The sequence below is a fragment of the Rousettus aegyptiacus genome, unplaced genomic scaffold, assembly GCF_014176215.1.
Source record: "Rousettus aegyptiacus isolate mRouAeg1 unplaced genomic scaffold, mRouAeg1.p scaffold_m13_p_2, whole genome shotgun sequence".
NCBI lineage: Eukaryota > Metazoa > Chordata > Mammalia > Chiroptera > Pteropodidae > Rousettus > Rousettus aegyptiacus.
The window spans coordinates 161,935,316-161,960,397 of record NW_023416295.1 but is presented as its reverse complement, the minus strand read 5'-3'; the positions used below and the strand labels follow the sequence as shown (position 1 = coordinate 161,960,397).

The 25,082-nt window shown below is 36.7% G+C and overlaps 1 protein-coding gene across 7 annotated transcripts in view; it reads right to left on the bottom strand.

The window, feature by feature from the left end:
• Positions 1–23,798, bottom strand: part of MYBPC1 (myosin binding protein C1) — an 84,700-nt gene extending 60,902 nt beyond the window's left edge. For all 7 annotated transcript variants that reach the window (XM_016127084.2, XM_016127082.2, XM_016127080.2 and 4 more), the window contains exons 1-3: positions 23,688–23,798; positions 7,660–7,701; positions 5,129–5,170 (exon numbers count right to left, since the gene is read on the bottom strand). In XM_016127084.2, the coding sequence (XP_015982570.1) occupies positions 5,129–5,170; positions 7,660–7,701; positions 23,688–23,712 (109 nt within the window). In that variant the 5' untranslated portion in view covers positions 23,713–23,798. The remainder of the gene's footprint in view (positions 1–5,128; positions 5,171–7,659; positions 7,702–23,687) is intronic.
• Positions 23,799–25,082: the final 1,284 nt, after the last annotated feature.

Here is a 25,082-nt window from a genome sequence, read left to right as displayed (position 1 = left end):
TTAAGCTGTTGGAATCCTGACCTGGAATTATTGAAAAGCTGCCTGGGTGTATTTGGTTAAATTGGATGAAAATGAAAGTTCTCATTGTTTTTCTTTACCATGGAAAAACAGGTTCTACTGCTATAAGGGAAACTGAATATCCAAGTCTTTTGGGTCGTGCCTAATTCAACAACACGTGTATGAAAGGCATGGCATCATGTAAAGAATATTTTCAAAGAAAACAAACAAAAAATACAATATATAAGTCATATTTTCTTTTCATCTGTTTAAAAGTGACTATAATGACGATGAAAACAAACACATCTGTTTTTGGCTCTTTAGAATACAGCATACATGAAGACATGGACCCAGAGCAGCAGAGTTACGTCCCCTAGCTACATAGAAGGGAAATTTACCAAAGCAGAATTTTGTTTGTCATGGGAAAATAGCATTTGTAAAACTGTAAAAACAATTCTTTTAACAACTGATGTTCCCAGGGAAGAATGCCTAGAAAGTAGAAAAAGAAATTGGCCTCATATTACAAGCTGGAGATTTTAGGGGGTACACATGATATCTGAAATTCAAATTTAGAGATAGTAGAATGTGCACATTCTTATAATGTTCCACACTCTCTTAAACATGAAATAACTTCTACCTATGATTGATTTAAGTTGTCTTTTTAAATTAAATTTTTAAGTAAAACAAACTAGAGATTATTGTTGAGATTTTAGAATAAAGACTAAAACACATATGAAATTAAAATATATATGACTATAAACAAGCCTCAGTTAGATATTCTGATTTAGACAAATTTATGAATTCCTCAAGCAGGATAATCAGTTGTAGTAATTATTGTCATACATGACCAAAAATGATAACAGTAACAGCAACCACCACCCTATATAGAAGATAACATCAGAGGTAACATTAATTCATTGTGTTTTGAAGCATTTGATTAATTTATCATATTTCCTTAATGAGATGATGCATGCCTTCACTTTTTGAAACTTTGAAATCAGCCTTCATCTTATAATAAATATGTTTATTTAGTAAATTTTTCCCCCAAATCAACTAAATCAATGTTGCATCTTTTAATGGTTTTGTTTTAAAATTGAAAAGCATGGTGATATCAATTTTTAACAAAGTTCATTATGAAAAAATACATAATTAGAATACATACATAAAGCACAGAAATGTTTTAGTCGACAATTATCTGATACTTAAAGGTAAAATTGCACAAAGATATTTTAGCTTGCTAGTAGAACTACCAGGATCATGGTATTGCAGTTGTAGAGGAACCTAAATGAAGAAAACAAAGTTTTAAATTATTCTTTTAATTAAAAAAAAAATCATATTTAGGAGAAATTTGCTGGAACTTCTGCTGATTCACTTCCTCCTCTGCTAACCAAACTCATGTCAAAAGAAAGATGCTTTATCTCATGTTATGTGATATCTTTAATATACACAAGTTTCATTTATAACAGTTTTTGTGATAATGTTAATGTTAATGCCTGGAAAAAAACAGTTTTTACTTCTCTTGCCACGATTACCAAAAGCAGTTATTCTTCTGGAAGAAAAATAAAAAGAGGCAGTAACTATTCCAATTAGGCTCACCAAAAAATATATATTGACTATAAATTAATAAGATGCAAAAAATAAAAATTAAAAAATATACATTAAAGCACAGACATTGAAATGAGTACTGATCTTTAATGTAGTCTCTGATTTTAATGCTGCTGGCACATTTGTAACCACCCACAGGACCAGTTTTAACACTTCCCACAGGGCCAATCGTTGAGCCATAGAAGAGACTCAGTCTCATTACTCTCCGTTCACACATGCCATGCAATGCTGGTGGACCAAAAAAAGTATGATCCAATTTGAGCACCCACATTATTCTCTACTCATGCCCCTCCGTGACAATTGTCTGCTTCCAAAGCTGAAATCCACCGTCCTTGATGGCCTTTCTCCTCTCTAAAGCTCCCTAAAGTTGGCTCCAGAACCCAGCGTCAGACCCCGACCCGGCACATAGCTGCCTCTGAATACTCTCTGAATAAATGAACTTTAGATTAAAAGGCAGATCTTTGGCCCCGCTGAGGATATACAAAATAATCTATATCTGCGTTTTATTGATTCGCCACCTGTCATTATTCTGGAAGAATTCTAAGCCACAGTAGCATTATTTTCATAAGAACATTACCTCCCTGAATGATCCAAAAGGGATTTGCACATCTAAATTCTGGTATTGCTGTTTGGTTAAACACATATTTTTATTGCCATCTCTATTGTTTCATTTCCAGGACAAAGTGGGCAGTATTAAGGAACAGGATAGCTGGATGGACAAGTCCAGAGGCAAATAAACAAACCAACAAATAGTAAAGCCCCCTTCCTGGGAAATCAGCTGTTTCCCAGACAGAGACTCTTAGTAAATCTGAAAAGTTGGCAAATCTACTCGCAGGCACCACTTGTAAGACTGATGTCAGAACCAAACAACATTCTGTGGCTACAAAAATCTTTTTCCCAGAACATTTCCAGGCTGCTACAGAATGATTCAGGCAATCTGAGAATGATATTAAGGTTGTGTGGCTATGAATAACGTTCTCAACAGTGACAGCTTTGGAGCTATTAACTGATATACTTCAACCAATTAGATAAGAGACTAATTAAAGTATGAGAATATACTAATATCCAGGTGTGACCATTTTCAATGGCTTTAAGTGAGTTGGTCTGTTCTGAGGAAGAGTACTTAATGCACAGCGTCACTGTCTCATTCTGAACCTCTCAGAGTTGGTGTGAGGTGGTCCTGGGATCCCTAGCACACAAAAATACAAATCCATCCAGATCGCTATTTTCTGTATGATCAGCAGCTAAGCCAGCTCAGGAATTCAATTGTTCATTCACCCTACAGGTATTTATTAGGAAATTGCCTTGTGCGACTCCTTGCCAGACACCGGGAAAAAGGAGATGAGGGACCCAAAGAGGTGTTAAGACAACGTGCTTGACTGTCAAAAAGCTTACAGTCTGTTAGAGAAAGGAGCGAACCATTAATATCTGATTAAGTGGAGAAAAGAGTGATTGAACAACAGGGACAATCGGTCCAAGAGAAATCAGGAAAAGGAAGGAGAGATGAAAGTCAGGGGCAAGCTGTATAAAGGAGTGAAAGCAGAGCTGAAAAGTTAAAAAACAGTTAGATGGACTGAAGGTAGGGGGAGGGTAAAGGACGAGAAAGGACGTTCTAGACAACGCTGGAGAAAGATCTGTTGCACCTGTTGATATTGTTCACGTTCACGCAGGTCTTCTTTCTCAACTGAGGCACACATGCAGCAATGTTTATTGTGTCTACTTTCTGCTTAAATATTTTTTTTTTGAAAATTTTCTGTCCTCAATGAAAGTGGGTAATAGCTGAAAGGTTTGTGTATTTAGAAATAACTTCTCTTTACCTACTGTCTTTTTTTAGGGATGTCGCTTTCTATCCTAAATTGATTTTCTTCCTGGGCATGTAGAGCAAATATATACATTGCAGTTTATGTAGTTGGGGATGTGACTGCATGTGGCCATGGCTTTGCTTAACCTTTGCAAATATCAGAAAAAAATGCCACTAATTTCAGGATGCCCTCTCTAGTCATCCAACTTTGCTTTTTCATCCAACTGTATTCTGCATACAGAAAAAATGTTTTGTATTGATTGGTTGGTTGATTTTAATATACAGAAAGACATTTTCTCATTTAAGCACACAAATATAATATGATGACTTTTCAGATTAAAGGTCAGGCACAGGCTTTGTTTAAACTTTGACAGTTTGCCCTCTGGGATTACATCATTTGCTTTGTTGGTTGAGCCTTACAGCCTGGCCCAAACACCTTTCCAAATTTGGAAACAGAGGTGTATGCCATCAGCCTTGTAGAGAATAATGTTACAATAACTCCAGCCAGGATGCCCAAACATCCTTGAACCATCTTATGAAAGGAGTTCTAGGAGTTTGCACTGTCTGCATTCCATAAGCAAATAACCTTCAGACTGTGGCTCATGTGGCCAGTATTAGAATTCAGGTCACTATCCATGGGAGCCACTCAAGGTCGAGGACAAAGTGAGTGTACTAAATGTATTCCTTTATGAGAGTGTAAATTCAAGTTAGCTGAAGAAAAGTGGTCCAATGGACTGAAAGAAAGAAAAAAAGTATTTTACTAATATGCAGGAGACAATAATATCATAGGAATTAGCTACTGAAACACGACATAGTAAGAACAGAGAGATACTTAACATGTTTTTGAGTGGTGTCCGGAAAAAAAGAAAAAAATTTTATCGCAGTCAGGAAATAACTGGTTATTCTAAAATTTACACTATGTTATCAATCACACAAATTAAAAAATGAACTTATAAATGATGATAGGAAAATATAAAGCAGAATTGTCATATCTGCCTCTGTGGAAACTTTCTTCTGTTGAAGACTAATGATCCTTAGTTTAAGACAGATGATCAAAAATTACAATAACTTCCGTCATGGGGAGACAAAGGAATTAGCATTTCACAGATCTATCTGATGAAGATCATCCTTTTTTTTTTAAATGAACTATCACCATATAAAGTAAAAAGAGAATTATATTGCAGGAATAAATGAGTTTACAAGTCAACAAGGAGCAACATGATGCTTCCTTAAGATTGTCTTGTCCATCTACATAAATCATTATATAAATCTAAAAATACATAGTGTTACAAAATGAGATGCTGGCCTTCAGAATTACTAGTGAAACCTGGAACAGTTCACACAATAACATGAAAACATTCAATTAAAGAAAAATCTGGGCAATCCAGATAATTTTCCAAATCCGTATAATCTTAAAGAGACCAGACACCTCTTTTCCTTCACATAAACATTTGAATTTGGACAATACCAATTAATTTGCTGGTATATCAACATGTGTTTGTAATATTTTTATCGTTGTTGTTTTTCTTTTAGAAATGTGTGTAATAAAGCTCCATTTGTCATTATGCTGACTGGATTAAGCAGATAAGATACAAAGGAGGGATACTTAACCACACAGATGAAAAATAAAGAGAAATTCCACGGAGCTGCCATGGTAATCATTACTGACCTCTTTCTGCTTCTAAGTTTACTGAATTCAGTCTCATTCTTTCTCCCTCCACTCACCTTTTGGTGGTGCGGTTCCATCTTCCTTCTCTTTATTTGGTTCTGTGTGGAAAGTACAAGCACATTTTTAAAAAAAATGTCTTAAGGAAAGCATTCTACTGTGTGATGAGCAATGGGATGGGGGAGAAATAAATGACAACAGTCAGATCATAAATGATGCTCACGTTTATTATGCTGTACATGAATTATGAATTTGGGAATTACAATGTAGAGTCACATTAAACTTAATTGACTTTTGAAAAAAGTATACAAAGAAATAATGTAATACAGGTTGTGTTCAAATACACTTAGCTGCTGTTATAACATGCAAGTGCATGTCGTTATAACATGCTGGTGTGGAAGTGAGTATAATATGTGAGTCGTGCTCCAGTGGCACAATTGGTTTGCACACAGTACTTATAAAATATGGGTCATTTCCTTGTACACCCCAACAAAGGAACTGACTTTTTAAGGAAGTTTGACCCATGTAATGGTTCTAATACTTTGAACTTCTAAATAATATTACAATAAGGAAGCAGTCTATAAAATCTGTAATTGTATGATAGTTTCACATTTCAAAATATTGTGGGTTGAGTTGAGTAGCAATAAATGCAATATGAGAGCAGTAAAATCAGATTTTATCATTTGAGACCATCCAGTTTGCATTTGCCTCTGTTCAGAATTATATATTAATTTAGATACCTGGAAATGGTGCCTGACTTTTGGTATATATAAGAAAAGAATTGTTTCAAGCACAAATTCTCTCCTTTTTTGATTGAATAGAGATCTGAATCTTAGTTAATTAGTAGAGAATCTGGGTGGAGACTTGTTTGAGCAACAAGAAGTCAGTATTGTGCAATGAATATGGAATATGGCATAATACAGGAAATTCTATAGTGGCCCAGTAACAGCTACTGATCTAAAGTACAGAAGGGAAAGGTTATGTCTGTAATGGCCTGCAGGTTTTCAGTGTACACATGACAAAAAAATGCATCTGTAAATGCAAGAAGGAAACATCAAAGAAGTTCCTAAGAAGACTGTCACACATCTATACTGGTTAAAAGAAAACTAAACTTGAATGTGCCCCTGTTTAAAACTCATATGGCACTGAGCCTGTTCCATTCATTTTGACACATAGCAATACTCTTCTATATTACTTAAGGGTTTTGAGTGTGTGATCTAGTATTCTTAGCTGGACAAAGGGGCTCTCGTGAGCAGTTAGATTTCTCAAATTGCCTTCCTAAAAATGATCTCCGAGGTGGGAGAGCTTCATGATCCCCTTATAAATTTCCATGCAAAAAGGCCACTGGCAACTGAGGCCTTATTCAATTCCTGCTTTCGACTGGGCTGGACCGGTCCACAGTGACCTCCCACCACTTGTTTTTACACCACATTGTCAATTCAAGTAACGTGCATTAAATCACATAGTGCCTTGTGAGATTTTAATAGTTTTGTCTATGTTTCATCGCAGTGGTTGCTCGCTGGTCTGTATTTTATTTTCTACTTGGCCGTAAGCAAACTGAATAAAGGGAAATGTTTTCTAGTTGGAGTTCCCCACTACATCTGGTACAGTACATTTGTACCTAGTTATCAATAAATGTCGGGTAGGTAGCTCTGTATCCTTCTGAAGGGTTAGGGTAGAGTTGTGCTCATGGTAAATACCCTATGGATAATTCCTAAGTGAATGCCCATTTCTCATCCTGTTCAAGGAGGAAGAACATTGAGAGAGGGTAGTTTGGTATCTTCATAAGAAAATGCACAAAATTTTGGTTGTCTCCATCTTGGGGTTACTTGGCTAGGCAGACAAATGATTCTGGAGATCCAGCTTGGGAGTTTAACATTCCATTTGGGCTTGTCATTCTTTCAATCCTGTTTCCAGCCCCTCCCTCCTTCCGCTTAGAGCTTTGTAGTTATAAAAGCAGACTTCACTTGTGTTGCTGGGCACTGCCTCTACCTGTGAAGGAGTTCACTGAACCGATACTCCCTGTTTTGTTGTTGTTTTTTTTGTTATTGTTGTTGTTGTTGTTGCCACCTGGTGAACAACATGGTTTTAAAGAACTGGAGAAGTTGGTTCTGATCTTGAGCCTTGGAGGCCACCGAACCTTTGTGGAAACTCTCCGAGGAATTTTTTGGAGGTGCTCGATGGTGGCATAGTTCAAGTTCAGAAGGGGCTGCTGATCTTCCAGGGCTGAGGTGGGACCTGCTCCCCATGCTCACAAGAAAGATGTGGGTTTTGTTTGCCCTTAGCTGCATGCAAAAAACTGCGAATCCTTCAGCCCCGTGGAGGCTCAGCACTAAAACATGTGCATAACTATAACCTTGGCATAACCCCAAGGGTTTAATAAGTATATGATGTGTCGTCCAAACGATACTAAACATGAGAGTGTTATATGAACATAATGTATTATTATTGTAAACCGATCACAACTGTGGTCATTTAACTTCTCCACAGGAGTAAGATTAGAGCTCACAGCTTCATCGAAGGCCAAATCTTGCTGGAATAGAAGTCCTGTGTTTACAGCTCAAATGTGTGGTGTAGTGGTTTCACTTACCTTCTGGGGGTGGGGCTGGGGCTGGGGCCGGTACTTCATTTTCTAGAAATAAAAAGAGTAATGGAAGTGTTAGGCTCACATATCACAGAGAAAAGCTAATTTCCACAGCCCCGGGCTGCAGTCACCTTACTCCAGGCAGTCACCTTACTCCACCTTACCTATACCTATAAGACGGATGAAGCAGGAAAAACATCAACCTGTGGCATCAAGAGGCCTAAGACACACTGCCTTCTGGTGTACGGTGAGAGATGAGGCTTTAAATGGTATTATATAGATTTCCGAGAGGTGGCATAGCGTCGTGATGGGCAGAACACAGGTAAGATCAGGATCCGAGTGTCCTTACCACTTCGTTATCCCCTCAGGTGGGGCATTTAATGGCACTGAGCCTCTTTCTGTTCTCTGGGAAAATGAGCACAACCACACCTATCTTATATGCATGAGGTTGCTGTGTGGATGAAATGAGACACAGCGAGCATGTCTCTTAGAGCCTGAGTCATTCACCTTCGGCAGAGTCTAAGATGGGATTAGTGCTCGATAAATAAGACCTCGCTTTCCTCAGAAAATAAGGGCGCCATGGTGTCCCCGACATCATGAGACCAACTTTCTGAATGTTCATGAAACCAAAGTCCCTGACTTTGCAACATGTACTTTCACAAGACGAACCACTGTTCACTGGAAAACAAAATCAACCCCTCTCACAATCGTTTCCGGAAGTGCCCCTGTCTGCAGTAGATTTCCACCTACACTCGTCCTGCGTTTTCAGATCTCTGGTTTTGAGATTTTGTTCTTGGCTTTGGATATCCAGAATTATAGAGAAGAATGGCAGTAAAGCCTGTGAAAGAAACTTCTGTTAGAAAATATCCTATGTCTAAGGAGCTAATGGCATACCCCGTGACCAAAAGGCATAGAATTTCCCCTGCTGAGTCCCCACAGATGCCCAGAGCTGGGAATTAGTGACGTGTGTGAGAACCAGCTACTCTCCTCCAGGGCAAGAAGAGGCAGTTAATGAAGGTGATCTCTTTTAAAATGATTTTCTGCTTGACAATTAAATATCAAAGAAAAGTTGTTGAATTATAAGCACTCCATGAGATCCCAGGAGCATTATCTTCATGCAGATCTAGGGCTTTCCACATTTTTTTCCATAAGTGGCTCTTTCCAAGACAAGAGGACAATACCTCACGACAAGTAGTGAGGCCCAAGAGTCATCACTATGGCCAAGCCAAGTGCCTATTTCAGTCTGGGTAGGCCGGAGTGAGCATAGAAGAATGAACGAACTACATGGCAACAGAAATCAAGAAAGGAGAAATACAAGGCTGCCAAGATGTAGCAGCGTCTTCTTTCGTCAGTAATTTTTTTTTTCTTTTTTTTTTTTTTTGTGCCAGGTATAAATTCCAATTTATTGTTTAAAAAAAACAGCAACTATGTTAATTCGGATGACTATAAATAAGTATATTAATATTTCTAATGAGGGAGAAAAAATATGACCAAAGAGGAGGAAAAAAACATATAAGCTTTCAGACCGGCAGAAAAGAGCATGGCAGGATGTGATGTGGTTTGAAGAGATAGCAAAAGACAAGGATTCCTTAGATGGCACTGAGGGAAAGACTTGTTTCTTCCCCACATAATGCAAAGGATCTTTAGAGCCAGTGTCAACCAAAAGATAAAACATTTTATTTTCAGAGATCTGAGTGCAGAGGTGGAAATCTAACCAACATTAGACTTGTCTTTGGGTGAGTTGTTCCAGCACACGGATATCAGAATACTGAGAGCGAGAAGCCAATTTGACATACTATCTTTTGGATATCTATCTGCTGCCCATTGCCTGAGAAATTCTTCTCATTCTCTCTCTGTATAAATTTCTCTGCCTTTCAGTCTCTTTTTCCCACAGCTGCAGGTATTACTTATGCCACAGCTAGGTTTCATCCTGTTATTCTACATGAGAGGGTCTCTGTTACTTTTTTGGTTAGGTCTACACTCTTAGGTTCGCGATCAAAGCCACTGTTAGCAATCAAAGCACTGTCTTCCCTTCCCTCCTTTAGTTTCACCCTAGTAGACCTTCTGTTCTAGAATTGATGTTTCTTTTCACCTCTGGCCTTTCTGCCACTGAGAAGAGCGATGATCTTCTCCCTAACAGACCTTTTGCATTTTCTCTACATGTGATTCTGTCAGACAGACCAAGGTTTGAATCCTGACTCTACGCTGTATTAGTTGTGTGATCTGGGGAAATTCTTAATCTCTGTCAGCCTGGTGTCCTCATCAGTGACATGTGAATAATAAAATAAATGGTCTCTTAGGGTGCTAAGCCTGTGTAAAAAGCCCAACACAGTTCCTGGCATGTAGATGAAGCTCTGTAATTTACAGCAATAACTATTACCATTACTGTCCTTTGACAATCTTTGTCTTTTCGGCATTTTTCTTAAGATGCTCAGAGCTAGTTATTCCACTGTGTTCCTCTCCCTTAGTCTCTTGGCATTCTGGACCACGTCATAATACACTTTATTCTTCAGTTATTTTTAAAATTATTTTTCAGTCTCAGTATTTGTACATTTCTTTTCCCTCCCAACTGAACAAGGACAGGGATCTTTCATTTCTTTCTCCTCTCTCTGGTGCCTCATTTTATTGATGAAAACACATTAAATACATAGTGAATTGGTAAAAAAAAAAAAAGAAAGAAATTAAGTGCTTCTTTGGTGATTCTATTTGAACTACCAACTTGGCCACATTTTCTTACATCTGTGTAAACAAAATCCCATTTTGTAAGAAAAGCTATGATTGCTTAAAATCCTGTTTTGAAAGTAAGGCCAAGGGCGAATTCTAATCAAATAAATAAAAAGGAATCATCTTGAACTTTGAAACTGTAAATGGGCCCTGAATGTGAATTGTCCATTTCCATTGTGTCTCTAGACCCAATGTTCTTTCTATGTAACAGCTTCCAAATCAAACCAAAGAATTTAAAGGGCTTAATTCAACTTCCAACAAATCCGCAGAACATAGGTCATGAACAGCTAACTGTATCAGACAGTCAGAACTGCAGAAACATTATAGTATATTAGCGCTAGTACATTTTTAGGATGGTTGCAAGAAGTGAACATAGAAGAATGCATGCCTGCCTGGTAGGTAGGTGGAGCCAGAACTTTACCTTCTTAAAATCATAGAAACCCCATTACTTTGCAGCCAGTAAAGAAATAAATAAATCTCAACCACTTTTTTGGAACCCACTGCATGCAGGACCTAGTATATATTAACTCTTACAATCCTTACAACTCTACGCAGTCAGTACTATAATTATCCCCATTTTACAGGTGGGAACTGAGACCATGTGAGGTCCCACAGCTCATGAAGAATGGAGCCAGGCGCTGGCTCGTGTCTGTGTGACGCAGAACCTGGGCTCTGCAGCATGGAGCTGCACTTCCAGTTCATGCTGATGGAGACAGTAGGAAACTAATGGACTTCTCGGAGGAGGTAAGCTCCTCACCCTCCTACTATAAAATAATGATTGATTTTGAGGAAATTTAAGTGCTTTATATAGAGTTTGCACAATGTAGATAATTTGATCGATCACTTAATCATGGTGGGACAGAAAGGATAAGAAAATGAACGCTCAGTAGTTTTCAGGGCATCTGAAATTCCAGCTTTCCTAAACCTGGAGAGATGAGGAAACAAGAGTGGTGAAGACCAGGCAGCATATGACTTAAACTGAATACATATCATTGCAGGTAGGCTTCAGGGCTCCAGTAACAGCTCCTTTTGCCCGACAGGAACTGCTTCCCTATCTCCCTTACTTTAATTCACACTTCTGTATCTGACTTTGCCTACGGTTTTGCTCACTTCTCTCAATATCATTTGCATGTTGCCCAAATTCGTTGGCTGCCTCTATAACAATAATTCACTCACAGCAATTTCCACAATACCTCACTAAATGGAGACCAAAGTTGTACTCATGCAACCAAATTCATTGAGCTCCCGTTATGAATTTAACAAGGGCTGAGGTTTGTTAAAGTGGCTAAGATGAGATAGATGGTTGTATTTAAGAAGAAGCTCACAGGTAAACGAATTGCCCTTTTCTACCAGTTTAGTCACTGAACCAGGTAGCTTTGCTCTCTCAAAATATTAAAGACTCACCACCTCCAGGGCCCCTCTCGTGCTTCTGTGCAGAGATGAAAACCACTCTAGTGCTTCTGAAACTGCTGTGTGCATTCAGCTAATCTAAGGATTTGGTCAAATGCAGATTCCGACTCTGGGGGTCTACAGGAGGATTCAAGATTCTGCATTTCTAATAAACTCCTGGATGATGCTGATGCCACCAGTCCCCAACACACTTTGAGTAACACACTCAGATTCTGCCCTAAATATCACCTAGTCCTCTCCATTTTAAATGAGATTGTGAATGCTAAAAGGTTTACAGTAGATGGAGAATTTTCTTCTCTCTTTGATCACAAGCTTCTTGAGGACAAGGCTTGTCTCCTCCTTTTCAAATTCTGCACAGCAGGTGCTCCATAAATATAGTTGACTGGCAGCCTTTTCCTACAAACACAAAAGCCTCTCCTCCCCACTGCCAAGAAATAAAGAACCAGCCCCTGGCACTGTACTGGGAGCTTTCTTCGTCTGCCTTACCCACAGGGAACACTATGTCTCCCATTGGTGACCCTCTTGAACGCGCCCAGGCATTCACCCAATCCCATCATTTATATTTCTTCTTACTGTCAACACACGTTTTCCGTTTCTTAACAGGGGCAGGAGAGCAATTAGGGCTAGCATTTTGGCCTTCGGTGACGATACACCCCTTGCCTTTCTAAGGAATCCTCCCTTTCAAAATCCGGGCTGCATTTCTTAGCAAAAAAACCCCTCAGACAACCATGCCACCTCCACTGTCAACTGGCTTAGCCTTGCTGTAACTATCAGAAGGCACCCAGCCTTAGGAAGCTCTTTCCACTTAAAATGTAGAGCAAATGAGTGTTTATTGAGGCGAGGTTCTACTACATCTCTGCTTTTTTTCAAAAGATGAAGGGCAAATTCTGAGGGACTTGTCTGCCAGATGAATAAAGTTGGCTTTTTGTTTCCCTCTAGATGTCCCAGTATCTCCACCGGAAAACATACCAACAGGATGGCCAAAAGAAGCGGAAATAAACAAATTGCTTAAACTTTTTTTATTTCTAATAAAAAGAAGAAACAAGGATACTCTGAAAAATTAAGGAAATATTTTAATGGCCAACATGAAAATTAACTGGATTCTGAACGAGCCACTAACGCCAGCTCTTTCCTCCTTTGGCAAGGGCGGCTGTTCTTTGATCCTATCTAATTCACGGATATAGACTTTCTCTCCCTCTCCAACCCTGAAATGCTTTCAAAGGGCTTGAGCTATTTCTGGTGGGTTTTTCCTATGACCACCTACTGTAAAAAGCACAGGTATGCCACCAATGGCAGGCCTGCACAGTGAGTGCCAGGCGTTCTAATTGACGGGCACTGGTGGCAGCTATTAAATAGACACCCCATATGTGGCCTCTGTGCTGTTGCTGAAAGACTAGGAACCCAGTAACTCCATACATGGTTTTGCTCTCTCCAATGCAGACCATTTCTACTTTCAATGCTCAAAGCATCCATGGTCAGTAAATGAAAGGGAGGAAAAACTCTGAAGTCTTAAGAGGCGTTAACCTGCCTCTCTCTATATATCTGTCTCTACACCCAAATGATATAAACAACCCACTCTCTCCTTTCCATGTACTCACTGGCTCAAAGAATACATTGCTTGACCTGCTCGAAAATATTTCATGGGTCCTCATGCTTAGTTTAGCTTTTTGATAGCATGGAGGGCATAATTGCATCATATAATATACGATATAGCCACAGAAAAGATAGCAAGAGCATGTAATAGTTGTTATCTTTGAGTCGTAGGATTATAAATCTTTTTTTTTTTTTTTTGTGGCTTTCTTTTTGTCACTTTTTTTTTTGGATAAAATAAATGTACTAAAACCATCTTTTGGTAATTTAGAGTACAAGAGAAAATTGTATGTTATTCCTAATTATTAATTCCTATTTTCAATATTAAAATGCTAGTTTGAAATAACAATGTGAATGCCTCATGTACTGCAAACATCATGGTGAATAAGATGCTGGCCAAATGCTGTTTTGTCATTTTTGGTAGTGCAGCAAGTTATTTTTCTTTTTAGACCGAATATATCATTAACACTGTCAAATGTGTCCTTGTCGATAGTGGGGTTTGCACTGTGTTTATGTTGGAACTTGGATCTCATATGCCTAGATGACAGCATGATAAAAACTGCTCTAATATAAAATGTCGTTTGGATGGGGGGGTTCATCATTCTTAGAGAAGTTTCAATTATGCGAATCGTAAGGGTGGGCAGAAAGATCAGCAAATACAAATGACAGTGCATTTGTACTGGCCTTATTGCTTATGCACCACAGATAAAGATTTTGGACATAAATTAATGTTGAATTTAACATTTTTATAGTTTTGTGCTTATTTTATCTCCTGTTCTATCCATTATATGCTATAGACCCTGATATTTTACACATTGAGATTTAAGTGAATTACACATTTTTTAAGAGGCAATTTTATATTGATTTATAATAGTGATTCTCAAAATATGTTGAGATCCCTCCAAAATCCCCCAAGACCCCTTTAGGGAGTCCATAAGGTGAAACTATTTTTTAAATATTAAGACATTATTTTCTTTTTTCACTCACATTCTCTCACAAGTATGGAGTGACATTTTCCACAGGATATATAATGTTTGATGACATAATGCTCTAATAGTCAATGGAACTTGTGCTATGCATTCTCACATTTTAAAATTTTAATCCATTTTAATTTCTAACATTAAATATTGGTAGATATAATATGCATAAAGAAATATTTTTAAATTTTCTGAATAATTATTAAAAGTGCAAATGGATCTGAGACCAAAAAGCTTAAGAACTGTTTTGAATTTATTGCAAAGCTTATTAAACATATTTTGTGTGTATGGTTGTTGTCTTTAAATTAATGTCATATGTCTTGTTGAGGAAAAATCTATAGATTTGATTAATAAAACAAATGGAGCAGTCAAAATAAAAACCATAAATTCTTTTTTTGGTGGGGAGGTGGAGGGTAATAGCTTATTTTTCTATGTGCATAATAACAGAGACAAAAGGGTAATATTGTCTAGTACCACCTTCCCTATTCAGAACTCAGGCGTCTAGCAACTCACTTATTCAAATAACAGCTGCCGACCAACAAACTAAAAGGGTCTCGGAAGAGGAAAATGAATTTGTCTCAAGGTCCTCAAGCTCTGCAAACTCAAAGCACTGAGAGCTCAAGGGCTTTACTCATAAGAGAACCCCCTGACCCAGGTCCTTCACGTGCCCACAGAATGATTTTTAAAGAGGCGCTGGCTCACAGGTGCTGACCCTGCACTTGCATAACCCTGAGAATGAATGCCTCCTTAAGTGTGGTGCCTTAGGTGCCCTGCTGGACATTCCACAGTGTAGCCCTACTCAGCTAGATTAATAACCTGAACGGGGGTCCACAGCAAACAACAAAAGGAAGAGAATGGGGAGCTTCGCGTATTGACAAAAGTCATAAAAGAAGATGGCAACCTCCCCACGAGAGATGAAACAAAAAAGCTATGAAAAACTGGACACAATTCAAAATACAAATAATACGAGCCCATTTAATAGAAAAGCAAATATTTTGGGCTTTCAGGATATCATGTGGTATAATAACTTATATCTATAACTTAAGGCAAAATTAAATTATATCCACTGTACTTTGTTTTTAAAACCAAAAAGCAATACATCACATTTTAGACATGTTTCTATTCAAATTATTTGAAATAGTAAGTTTCAAAAACAAAATAAACTCAGCTATCCAGAGAATCAAGCTAACAATTTGGTCAGAATGATTCAGTCAACTTAATCTACATTCATTTACTGTGGCCAAATATTGCCAAAGACTATATTTTAAGGTTGAGAATGGAAGAAGTCTAATTGTGCATTAAGTATGTAAATTTTCAGTGGCTCGTTATTCAATCTGATGAAATTTCCCTGAATCCACGGGATTTTTTTTTCTCTCCTGGTCAGCTCGTTCTTACACATTTCTATTTACACATGTTTCAACTCAAGATGTCATTCCACACAGGAAGAGGATTAAATGTGGTTAGTATTACATCGCAACAAATAGCTTCTCACTGTTAACATGAGACTGAATGAAAATGAGACCTTTTGCTAAGATCAGAACCTGTCTCTTTATCCTTATTTTAAGAATCAAACAGGGGTTCGAATGGCAATAAATGGGGGATGGCGGTGGTATGGGAAAACCTTTACTCAAATTGAAGTTTAAAATTTTTGCTTAGGTCAAAAAGAAATCATTGCAAAAGTGATTTGAATTGTTAACAATTTCCTCATTTAGGGCCTATTATGCCTTTCCCAGGGGTCTGTTCCTGGGCAGATTATCACCACAGTCACATCTCTCCTATGAGGTGATAAGGTTATCAGACAGATTCCTTAAAGGCCTTGCCCCAAGACATTGCTGGGCCTCGTATTGGGTGACTTTTTAAAAATAGAGAAAGGACAGTACCAATGCCAGGTGGGGTCATAAAGAAAAAATTTTGCAGCAGTAAACACAGCAGCACTCAATCAATCACATACCACATCCATATGTGGTCATGGAGAGTTCTTCATGTGGTTACCTCAGAAATATTCAGACCTAAGGAAAACCCCACCTGCCAAAAGCACCCTGGTGGGGAAAGAAATCTTAAATGTCCTAAAACTCAAGCCTGTTAACCCTTGGTGGCAGTTATAGTTACAGGTTCAACTGTACAGGGTGACTCTTTCATCTAAGTGAGAAAGGCCATGCCCCCACAACGGAACCGTGAAGAAACAGCTGGTTGTCATCACATGTCTAACAACTGGAGACCTCCAGCTGGACATGACACATTTCAGTGGGCACACAACAGGGACTCTGGAATACAGGACTCTTATTTAATTGGAGCTTCCCTGGGTGGAAGCTAAGATGTTTCACTAGAGATCAAAAAAACAAAAAACAAAACAAAACAAAAAAACAAAAAACAAAAAACCCAACAACTAGCTGTAGTGGCAATGAAGGCTACCATAATGACAGCAGTGGTTAGGGAATATATTATAAATATTAACACAAAGTAAGGAGGTGAGAAGCGATTGTTATGTACCTTACAGTGGTTGTCATATATTGGTGGAAATAATCTCAAAATTTATATGAAACGTGAGGCATTTAACTCCTTGTGCTAGACAAGATTTTTGAGTTCACTGTTTTAGAAGGGAAATACTTGAGTTCTCATTACATGCTAGGTCCTGCTTTGAGCTTTTTACATGATTTATCTCATTTAATTCTTACAAAGACCCAATGAGTTAGGTACAAGTATTATTACCATTTTACAGATGAGAAGACTGAGGGATGTAAAGTATAAGTAAGTCAGTACATGGTACAGCTGGACTTTGAACTGTCTAGCATGTTCTATGAATAGCATATTTTATTTATTTCACCGTTTAATAATTAATATTACTTAATAAGTATAAAGAAAAAGCCGAAATACATACTATATGCAGAACAATTCTAAAAAATCTAACTTAAAAAAAATGAGAAATTTTTAGTAATAAGGAGAGAATTCTGTTCCAAGATATACAAAATTTTGTAGAAGGCAAAAGCTATTGCCTGATACGAGCAAAGAATTCCTGAGGAATTTTTTAAAAGATTTGATGCCATTTAGAGGGAAAATTAGATGATTTTTGAGAAAAAAAATTTTAACCTCAAGTTCTTATAAATATGTAAAGTACAAGGCAAAAAATGAATAAAACAAAATTATAAGATCTAACATCTGACATACTATTAGACATAATTTTAGATATTGTATTGATGTGGCAACTAGGTCTATTCTTAAGAGAGTATTAAAGGGCAAAAGTCTTATCAAAATGAATTTTAGACTTGAAAAGAATAATGAAAGTCAGGTAACAGGTAGTTTTTGTGAACTCATTTTAGAAAGTGAAATAAGCATAGGATTAAATAATCCTGGTCTTTCTCTTTGCCAAACCAACCACTTCACGCCCTAATCTGACAAATCCAAAACTTTCCTCTGAAAATGCATATAAAAACACATAAATAACCTGCCTCATGAATGGGAACATCCTGCAATGTGGCTTGCTGCCTCTCTGTGTGAGCCTATCCATGCAGAAGAGATTTGTGTGCAACAAGATAATACTGTCACTGATATTTTGGGGCTACCTTTGTATGAGGCTCTGGGGACAGAAGCTCTGTTCTCTGGTAATGAGACAATTTGCATTCATGTAGGAAATTAAGTAATTAAAGTCTCTTTTTCACAGTTTGTTATTCCTTAATCATTCTGCATTCACATTTTAGGAATCTGCTCTTGAATAACAAATAGCTACTTCATGATTACCCTAATTCAGAACACCATACTGGGGTAACTTTATTTCTGCGTATTTATTGAGTTTCCCCAGGACGAAAGCTCTGAACCAACCATGGATTCTTGCAGAAAAGACATCTGTTCCCATCACAAACCGACATGGTATGAACACAGAGAAAGAAGACATAGCCATATCCCCATAGCTACACACATGATATTAAAAGTTTTCTGCTTGTTTTTACTTGCTAGAGCTTTAATCCTTTTCTTTATTATCTAACACATCCAATTATGTCTAGAGATGAGGTCTAGAATTACCACAAAAGTCCCTGGCTGCCAAGAGTATTTTGTGTCTCTTAATACAAGTTTCATAGACTAATTAAGGAGGAGTGCAGATAAAAATAGTCATTATTAACGATAATAAAAATCCTTCTCTGCATGTTCATATAGAGCCTAAAAATAAATTTTAAATAAAACAATCATAAGAAATTTAAGCAAAAATAACAAAAATGCTTTCTAGGGCTGTAAAAACAATAACTCTTTATTTTCCTTCATGGCAGCCTCTTCCCACAACTCTCTGAAATTTAAAAAAGTATATATTTGTTTACGAAGGTATTGTAAAAACATTGTTTCATAGTCGTTCAAGTTTTCTAAGTGCCCATTTATTTATTTATTTTGGTGTTCAAGTGTTTTTTTTTTTAATTTTTTTTTTATGGTGACATTGGTGAACGAAATCCAGTAAGTTTCAGCTGTACACTTTAACAGTAAGGCATATATATATTTACACTGTTCACCTCCCATAGTTAGATTTCTTTCTGTCACCACATATTTGACCCCTTTTACCCCGTCTATCAAGTGGTTTTTAAAGGTGACTTTGCCTAGGTAGTTTGTTCAGACATCCATGTCAGATTCGAAGACCTTGAAATTACTATAAACGAGAAAATTCTGTGAATTGCGTGTCTATAAGGAACCTAAAATAAGGTGTTTCGAGGCCATGTCTCATGATCAAAATAACGTGAGCCACTGAGAAAACAAGAGATTGTAAGTATAACAGTTTCCCCTTTGTCTCGGGTCTCTCAGACCCGCCAGCGCACCTAACCTCTGTTCTACCTTTGTTCATTTCAGAAACTTTCTTATCCTCAACTTCACTGCACTGCTGTTTGAAAGGTCTGGGGAGACTTCTGACTTACTGGATGAGAAGCAAAGATACAACTTGTTTTTCCAAAGTTTTTTTAAAGTGATATATTTAGGGCGCTTGAGAGGAAAGAATTGGCCAGTCCTTTATTTATTTTCCTAACAGGTGCAGTCCGGACAGTCATAAAATCAGGCTACTGAAAAAGAATGATTTCGCCAAGTATTAAGTCCCTCTAGTGTGTATTTGCCCCAGCGTATTCCTTGTTACAACAGATAGCTCAAAATCTACACTGCACATCTTCAGTACAGTATGGCAAAGTTTTTTTCAGGGGAAAAAAATGTTGTAGCATTCATTCACACAAATTCTTTATTCCTCATTTAAATCTTTAACGTGGCCTGAATGAACCATTCAAAGTAGGAGTCAAATAGTTGCCCTTGATAAAATACCTCCTCCTCCTTTTCTCTGTTCTTTCCCTAACTTCCTGAACATTAACTTTTTCCCAGTTTGAAGGAAAGGTAATATTTTATATAGAAGATGACTTTTCTAAAGATAAATTTATTTTAGTGTTTGAAATAGTCCATACAGTCTCATGCAGGTAGAAACCGAAGGTCAAATAGCAAATGTTAGAGGGAGGTTTTCCATCACCAGGATTCCTTTTTTGATGATAATTAAGCCTTGAGCTATGCTGAGAAATAAGTAAGGGATAATGAATGTTGCTCTACATTCAGGTAGATTTAAAGCAGAACTTTAAAGTGTGATGAAATCTCCAGGGACCGAGAAGAAATGATATAGCAAAGGAAAAACTCTTATGAATTGAAAAAAAAAAAAAGTTATTCCCCATTACCTTCTTTCTACTTATTTCTACTGAAAAAGGCCAAGATAGCTTAGATAAATATCGTATGTAAATATAGCAAAAGAATCGGTAACAATAATGCCATACTTTTAGTTTGTGAAGTTATCATAATGACCCCTTAAAATTATGGTCATAAATAGAATTATGTTTTGCCATGTCTTTGAGTTTTTAAGAAGAGATCTCACATGGAAGATGAGAAAATGACGGTGACTCTCCTTAGTTTTTTTGAACGGTATGCAAGAACCAAGGGAGAACTTTTACCATTTTTCTACAAATTAAGTGCAGAAACTATCAAAGGGCCTGAGGTATCATGTAATAAAAAGTGGAATTCAGGTTGAGGCCTCAACTTGGTGTTTTAAAAGAGAATTTTTCTAGGTCATTTAGAAGATAATGTCTCTTGGTGTTCTAGAAGAGAATTTTTCTAGGTTTGTAGGTTCTGAACTGATAGTTAACAATTGTCTAAATATATTATAAAACCAGACTTTATGGTTTTAATTATTATACATTACTGAGATAAAATTCCAAGGAATCATTTTTATGAGTTTAAGAAATATTCATAGTATTTTTAAGCTATTAGAAATGCTACTACCAAAAAAAAGGTTATTGGAATTTTCTAATTTCATATTGATAAAATTGCTTTTTGACAGAAAAAGAGAAATTTGCAGTGAAAGATGACTTCTTTTTTTTTAAAACACAATAGGACCCAGAGGTAATTTATTGTGAAGACTTTTAGAAAGGCAACCATGTTAACATATCTCTAAAATCCCAGACACTAGCTCATGATAAGTGCTCAATTAATAGTTGATACATAAATAACTGCATCCAAAACATTCTGGTAGATTCTCACAAATCTCAAACTTTTTTCTATATCTTCTCTCACTATTAGAATAGAAAAACAAAATTATTAGGCTTCAGGTTCTGCATGAATCCAAAGTATAAGAGAGGTCTTTTTTCTCAAACTGATAGTACAAAGAATAAATGCACAACTGATAAAGATGGAGAGGACAATGGGAAGTGGCTGCTCCTTAGAAATAATGCTTTCTTCCTCCAAGAGCAGTAACGGAGTCATCCAGAATCTTTTCAAGGGTCCAAATAAGTACTATTGACTAAATACTTCCATTAGAGTTCCTCCTTGGACCCCAAAGTTACACCGGTCCTTTCTTCTCCTCCTTAGAAGCAAGCACCAGCTCTCCCAAGACCCAACATGAAGTTTCCAGAATTAGGCAACTGTAGGTTGGGAGGCACTTGAGAGATACATCATTGGCAACTTCAGGTGCTGAAAACTCAGCCTCTTTCAAAGAGTTGCCAGGTCCTCCTGGATCTTAGGAGGGCCAAACAAGCCCATGTCTTCTATCAAGATTCATAGCAAGGGTTATGCCCTTCTTGCACATGGTTCTTTTGGCTGAGGAAGAGATGTAAAAAGACCTGTAGGGGCTAGAGAAATGGTTCTGCAGATAGTTTGGGAATGGTTCTGCAGATAGTTTGAAATGATTCTGAAGAACAGGTTTGGTGGCAAGTTTTATTCTTGAGGTTATCTTTCAGAGGGGTGTTTATATGGAATAAAACCAACCCCAGTAAAAATAAAATCAGTCAGGAGAAGGTGCAAGCCCCAGAATAGTTTCTGAATTGCCATAGTCCTTATTCTTCTGGTGCAAACAATATTAAAATGCAATGATTTCACCAGGAAAAATTTTCAAGGTGTGGTTTTTTTAAGAATTAATTCTGCTGGTAAGGAAACAAACAAAAAAATCTCTGCACATCCTCAAAGGATTTTAAATATATCAGTAACTCTTTTTATATCTCCACTCCTACTACCCAAATTTAAACTAACTAAAGAATCTATGAGTATAAAATTACTGTTCTGGGTCAGGAACTCCTACACAGAATGTGAAATCAACAGTGCTTTTGCAGCAAAAGAAGATCATGGGGACTTTGGTATCTGTGTTAATTTATTTAAAAATATGTATTTTGAGGGGTTGGAGAGCTAAAGTTAAAGATGTATTTTCTTCTTTGTAGCTCTAAATTTCATTGATTCTGGAAGTAGAATGGATCAGCTTGAGTTATTGGACAAAAAACAAACTTTATTGCATCAAGTGATCAGAATAATTTAATTAGCTTTATAGGCTTGACAGTCTGTTTTTTTTTTTTTTGGTAGTTTTTCAGCTTCCTGTCATTTTAAGTGGGTTTTAAAATAATACATGCAAATATATCCACTAAATACAGGATAATTAAAACAATATTCTGTCTTCGGTCAGGAAACAGAATGTATTTCATCCAAATAAGCCTCGAAGAGGCTAGTCCAATGACAGATCAAATAAAAAAGGACACTTAATACACATGTAAATCATTTGCATTACAAATAAGACACTTTAGCAGGGGTTGAACTCACTGCCTGATAGTCAGGATTAAGTTCCCATATTAATGCATGCATTTGGTGTGGTTATTTTGGGTGGAAGACTTCATCCATCAATGCCTTCCACCACTAAGTAAAGCCAACCTGTAAACTGATCACCACAGGCTGTCAACACTGGTTACTTAATTATATAAAGAAAATATATTTCAAAGACTTTTGGTAATATGGTAGTATTTCAAGTTTGGGTTCAATGTCTAACATCTTTTTACAAGATTCTTCAAAATAATGGTTAAAAGCAGTTTTAAGAATTAAAAATGAAAAAACTAATTCTTATATTCTTTGTTAATCTTTTTCTTTCACTTTTATTTGCATAAATGAAAAATAAAGATTTAGTAAGCACCAGTGAAGACTAATAGGAATGTTAATAGATGTTTCCATTGAAAATTAAACTAAATGTACTTGTGCTATTAATTTGTTTTTCATTAGTCATTTTAGTAATTTCTAATTCCAATTTATTTATGTTATTAATTAGTAGTTTTAAAATCTTGATTTTTTTATAGAATAGAAAAACATTTCTTCTAATTGAAAAGAAACATTTTTTCTAATGAATATTTTCATATTTCCATTTAATTAACATATTATGAAATTATCTCCAATAATGCTCATTAAAGAATATGATTCATCGGTGATATCAAAAGATTTTTTTACCCAGGTGTTTGATTTTTCTTTCTGTGCAAGAATTTAATAATATAACTAATAAAGCTCCAAAAGCACTGATAAAAGTAAAAAATGCCTGCATCTGTGTATTCTAAATGTCTTTCCATGAAAAAAATAGAAAATCTGGAAACTTTCTCACATTCTTTTTTGAAATCTTGATCAAATTTACGAACCATTTAAAAAGCATCCCAAGCCACTCCCCACTGCACACAAATTGCAAATACTTCGTGAAAAGTTTGTAATCGAACCTAAGAAAATACACTTAAAAATGCAACCTGCTCCCTGCGAGCAATTAACATCCTTAAATCACACTTTAAGGACCCCTTATAATTGAATGACAAAATTGTAATTTGAAAATTTTTGTTAATATCCCTTCATAAACTATCATTATCAGATATTTTTCAATTGGTTAAACTTTCCTATTTTTCTCTCAAGGATCTTTTACTGAAATCATGGTAATTCTATTATTTTATAGTCTATTTAAGAAATTGGATATTTGTTTGAAATAAATATCAAAATAAACACATTATGTTAAAAAAAAAAAGTACAGCAAAAGGATTTATGGAGGAGTCTTACCCTCTTTCTTAGTGGGTTCTGGCATGGCCGCAATCAACTGTTATTCTCCAAAGAGTTTGCTCCCCTCCAGTACTAGTTAACAGAAACCCCACGAGCAGACGAGAGATGGTGCAGGTCAGTGTGACAAGCAGTTGGGGAGAAATCCGGGGCTTTTGTACTGCCTCTGAACATCAATCATGTTGACGCCGCCCCTTCTTCGGCACAAGGATGCTGGAAGTTGACAGCTATGAGGACCTTTCTCACATCTGTTGTCTGCACTCGGCTCTCTCGCCTACTGGAAGGAATCTCCTGTCCATCTCATGTGGCTGATGAGAGCACCTCTGACTTTCTAAATTCAGCTGCAGCCTCGTGCTCCTCGCTCATTTTTTTCTGTCCACTACAGGCGTGTGTTGATAGAGGCAGTGCAAAAAGTTTACCAGGCGATAAAAAATTAAGTTAAATTAAAAATTGCAATATACTAATTAAACATATACCTTAATTTTTACTAAGATTATAAAGGAAAAATATCTCTGTTATTAAGATAAGTTCATCTTTGTCAGCTCTTAATTATTGGATTAAATTTTTATTTATTTTTTATTAATATATTAATGTGAAAAGTCAAATTTCTATGTTGAATATCTTCTTTCATTTTCTCCTCCAAGGATAGCAAGGGTTTCTATTAAGAAATACTTAGCCTTTACCTTTTCTCAAGAAACAGCCTTTAAAAATATTACATGGGATATAAAAAATAATATGTGCTATGACATGGATGAAGCTCAAGTACATGATACTAAGTGAGAGAAATAGGACACGAAAGACCACATATTGTACAGTTCCATTTACATGAAATGCCCAGTATAGGCAAATCCATAAAGTTGATTAGTGGTTGCTAGGGCCTAGGTGAGAAATAGAATTGGAAGTGACTTCATAGGTATGAAGTTTATTTCGGGGATAATGAAAATGTTCTAGAATTAGATAGTGGTGATGATTGTACGACTCTGTGAATACAGTAAAAACCACCGAATTGTACACTTAAAAATATATGGGGCATGAGTAAAGAAAGTCAGCTAGACAGGTAGACATTGTTTTGTTTTAAGATGACAAACAGATACACAAATCTACCTTAAGATATTGGTAGACTGTGTCAGATTTGGCCACTTTCTCCCAAAACTCTCGTGGAACTAATGGAGAACTACGAACTATCAAGTGGTCAAATTAAAAAAGACATCTTACTTTTTTTGTTCACAGGCATGGCACCTCAGAGACCAGGACTAAAATTAGTTTATATGAAAAGATGAATCCTTGAGTGTCATTATCGGTATGTGTTTTTAAGATCATTCTCAAGAGATTTTGATTTGTACTGAACCAGCCACAGTGTCTCGTTTAATTTCCCCTGTGGCTGAGACGGCAGCTGGT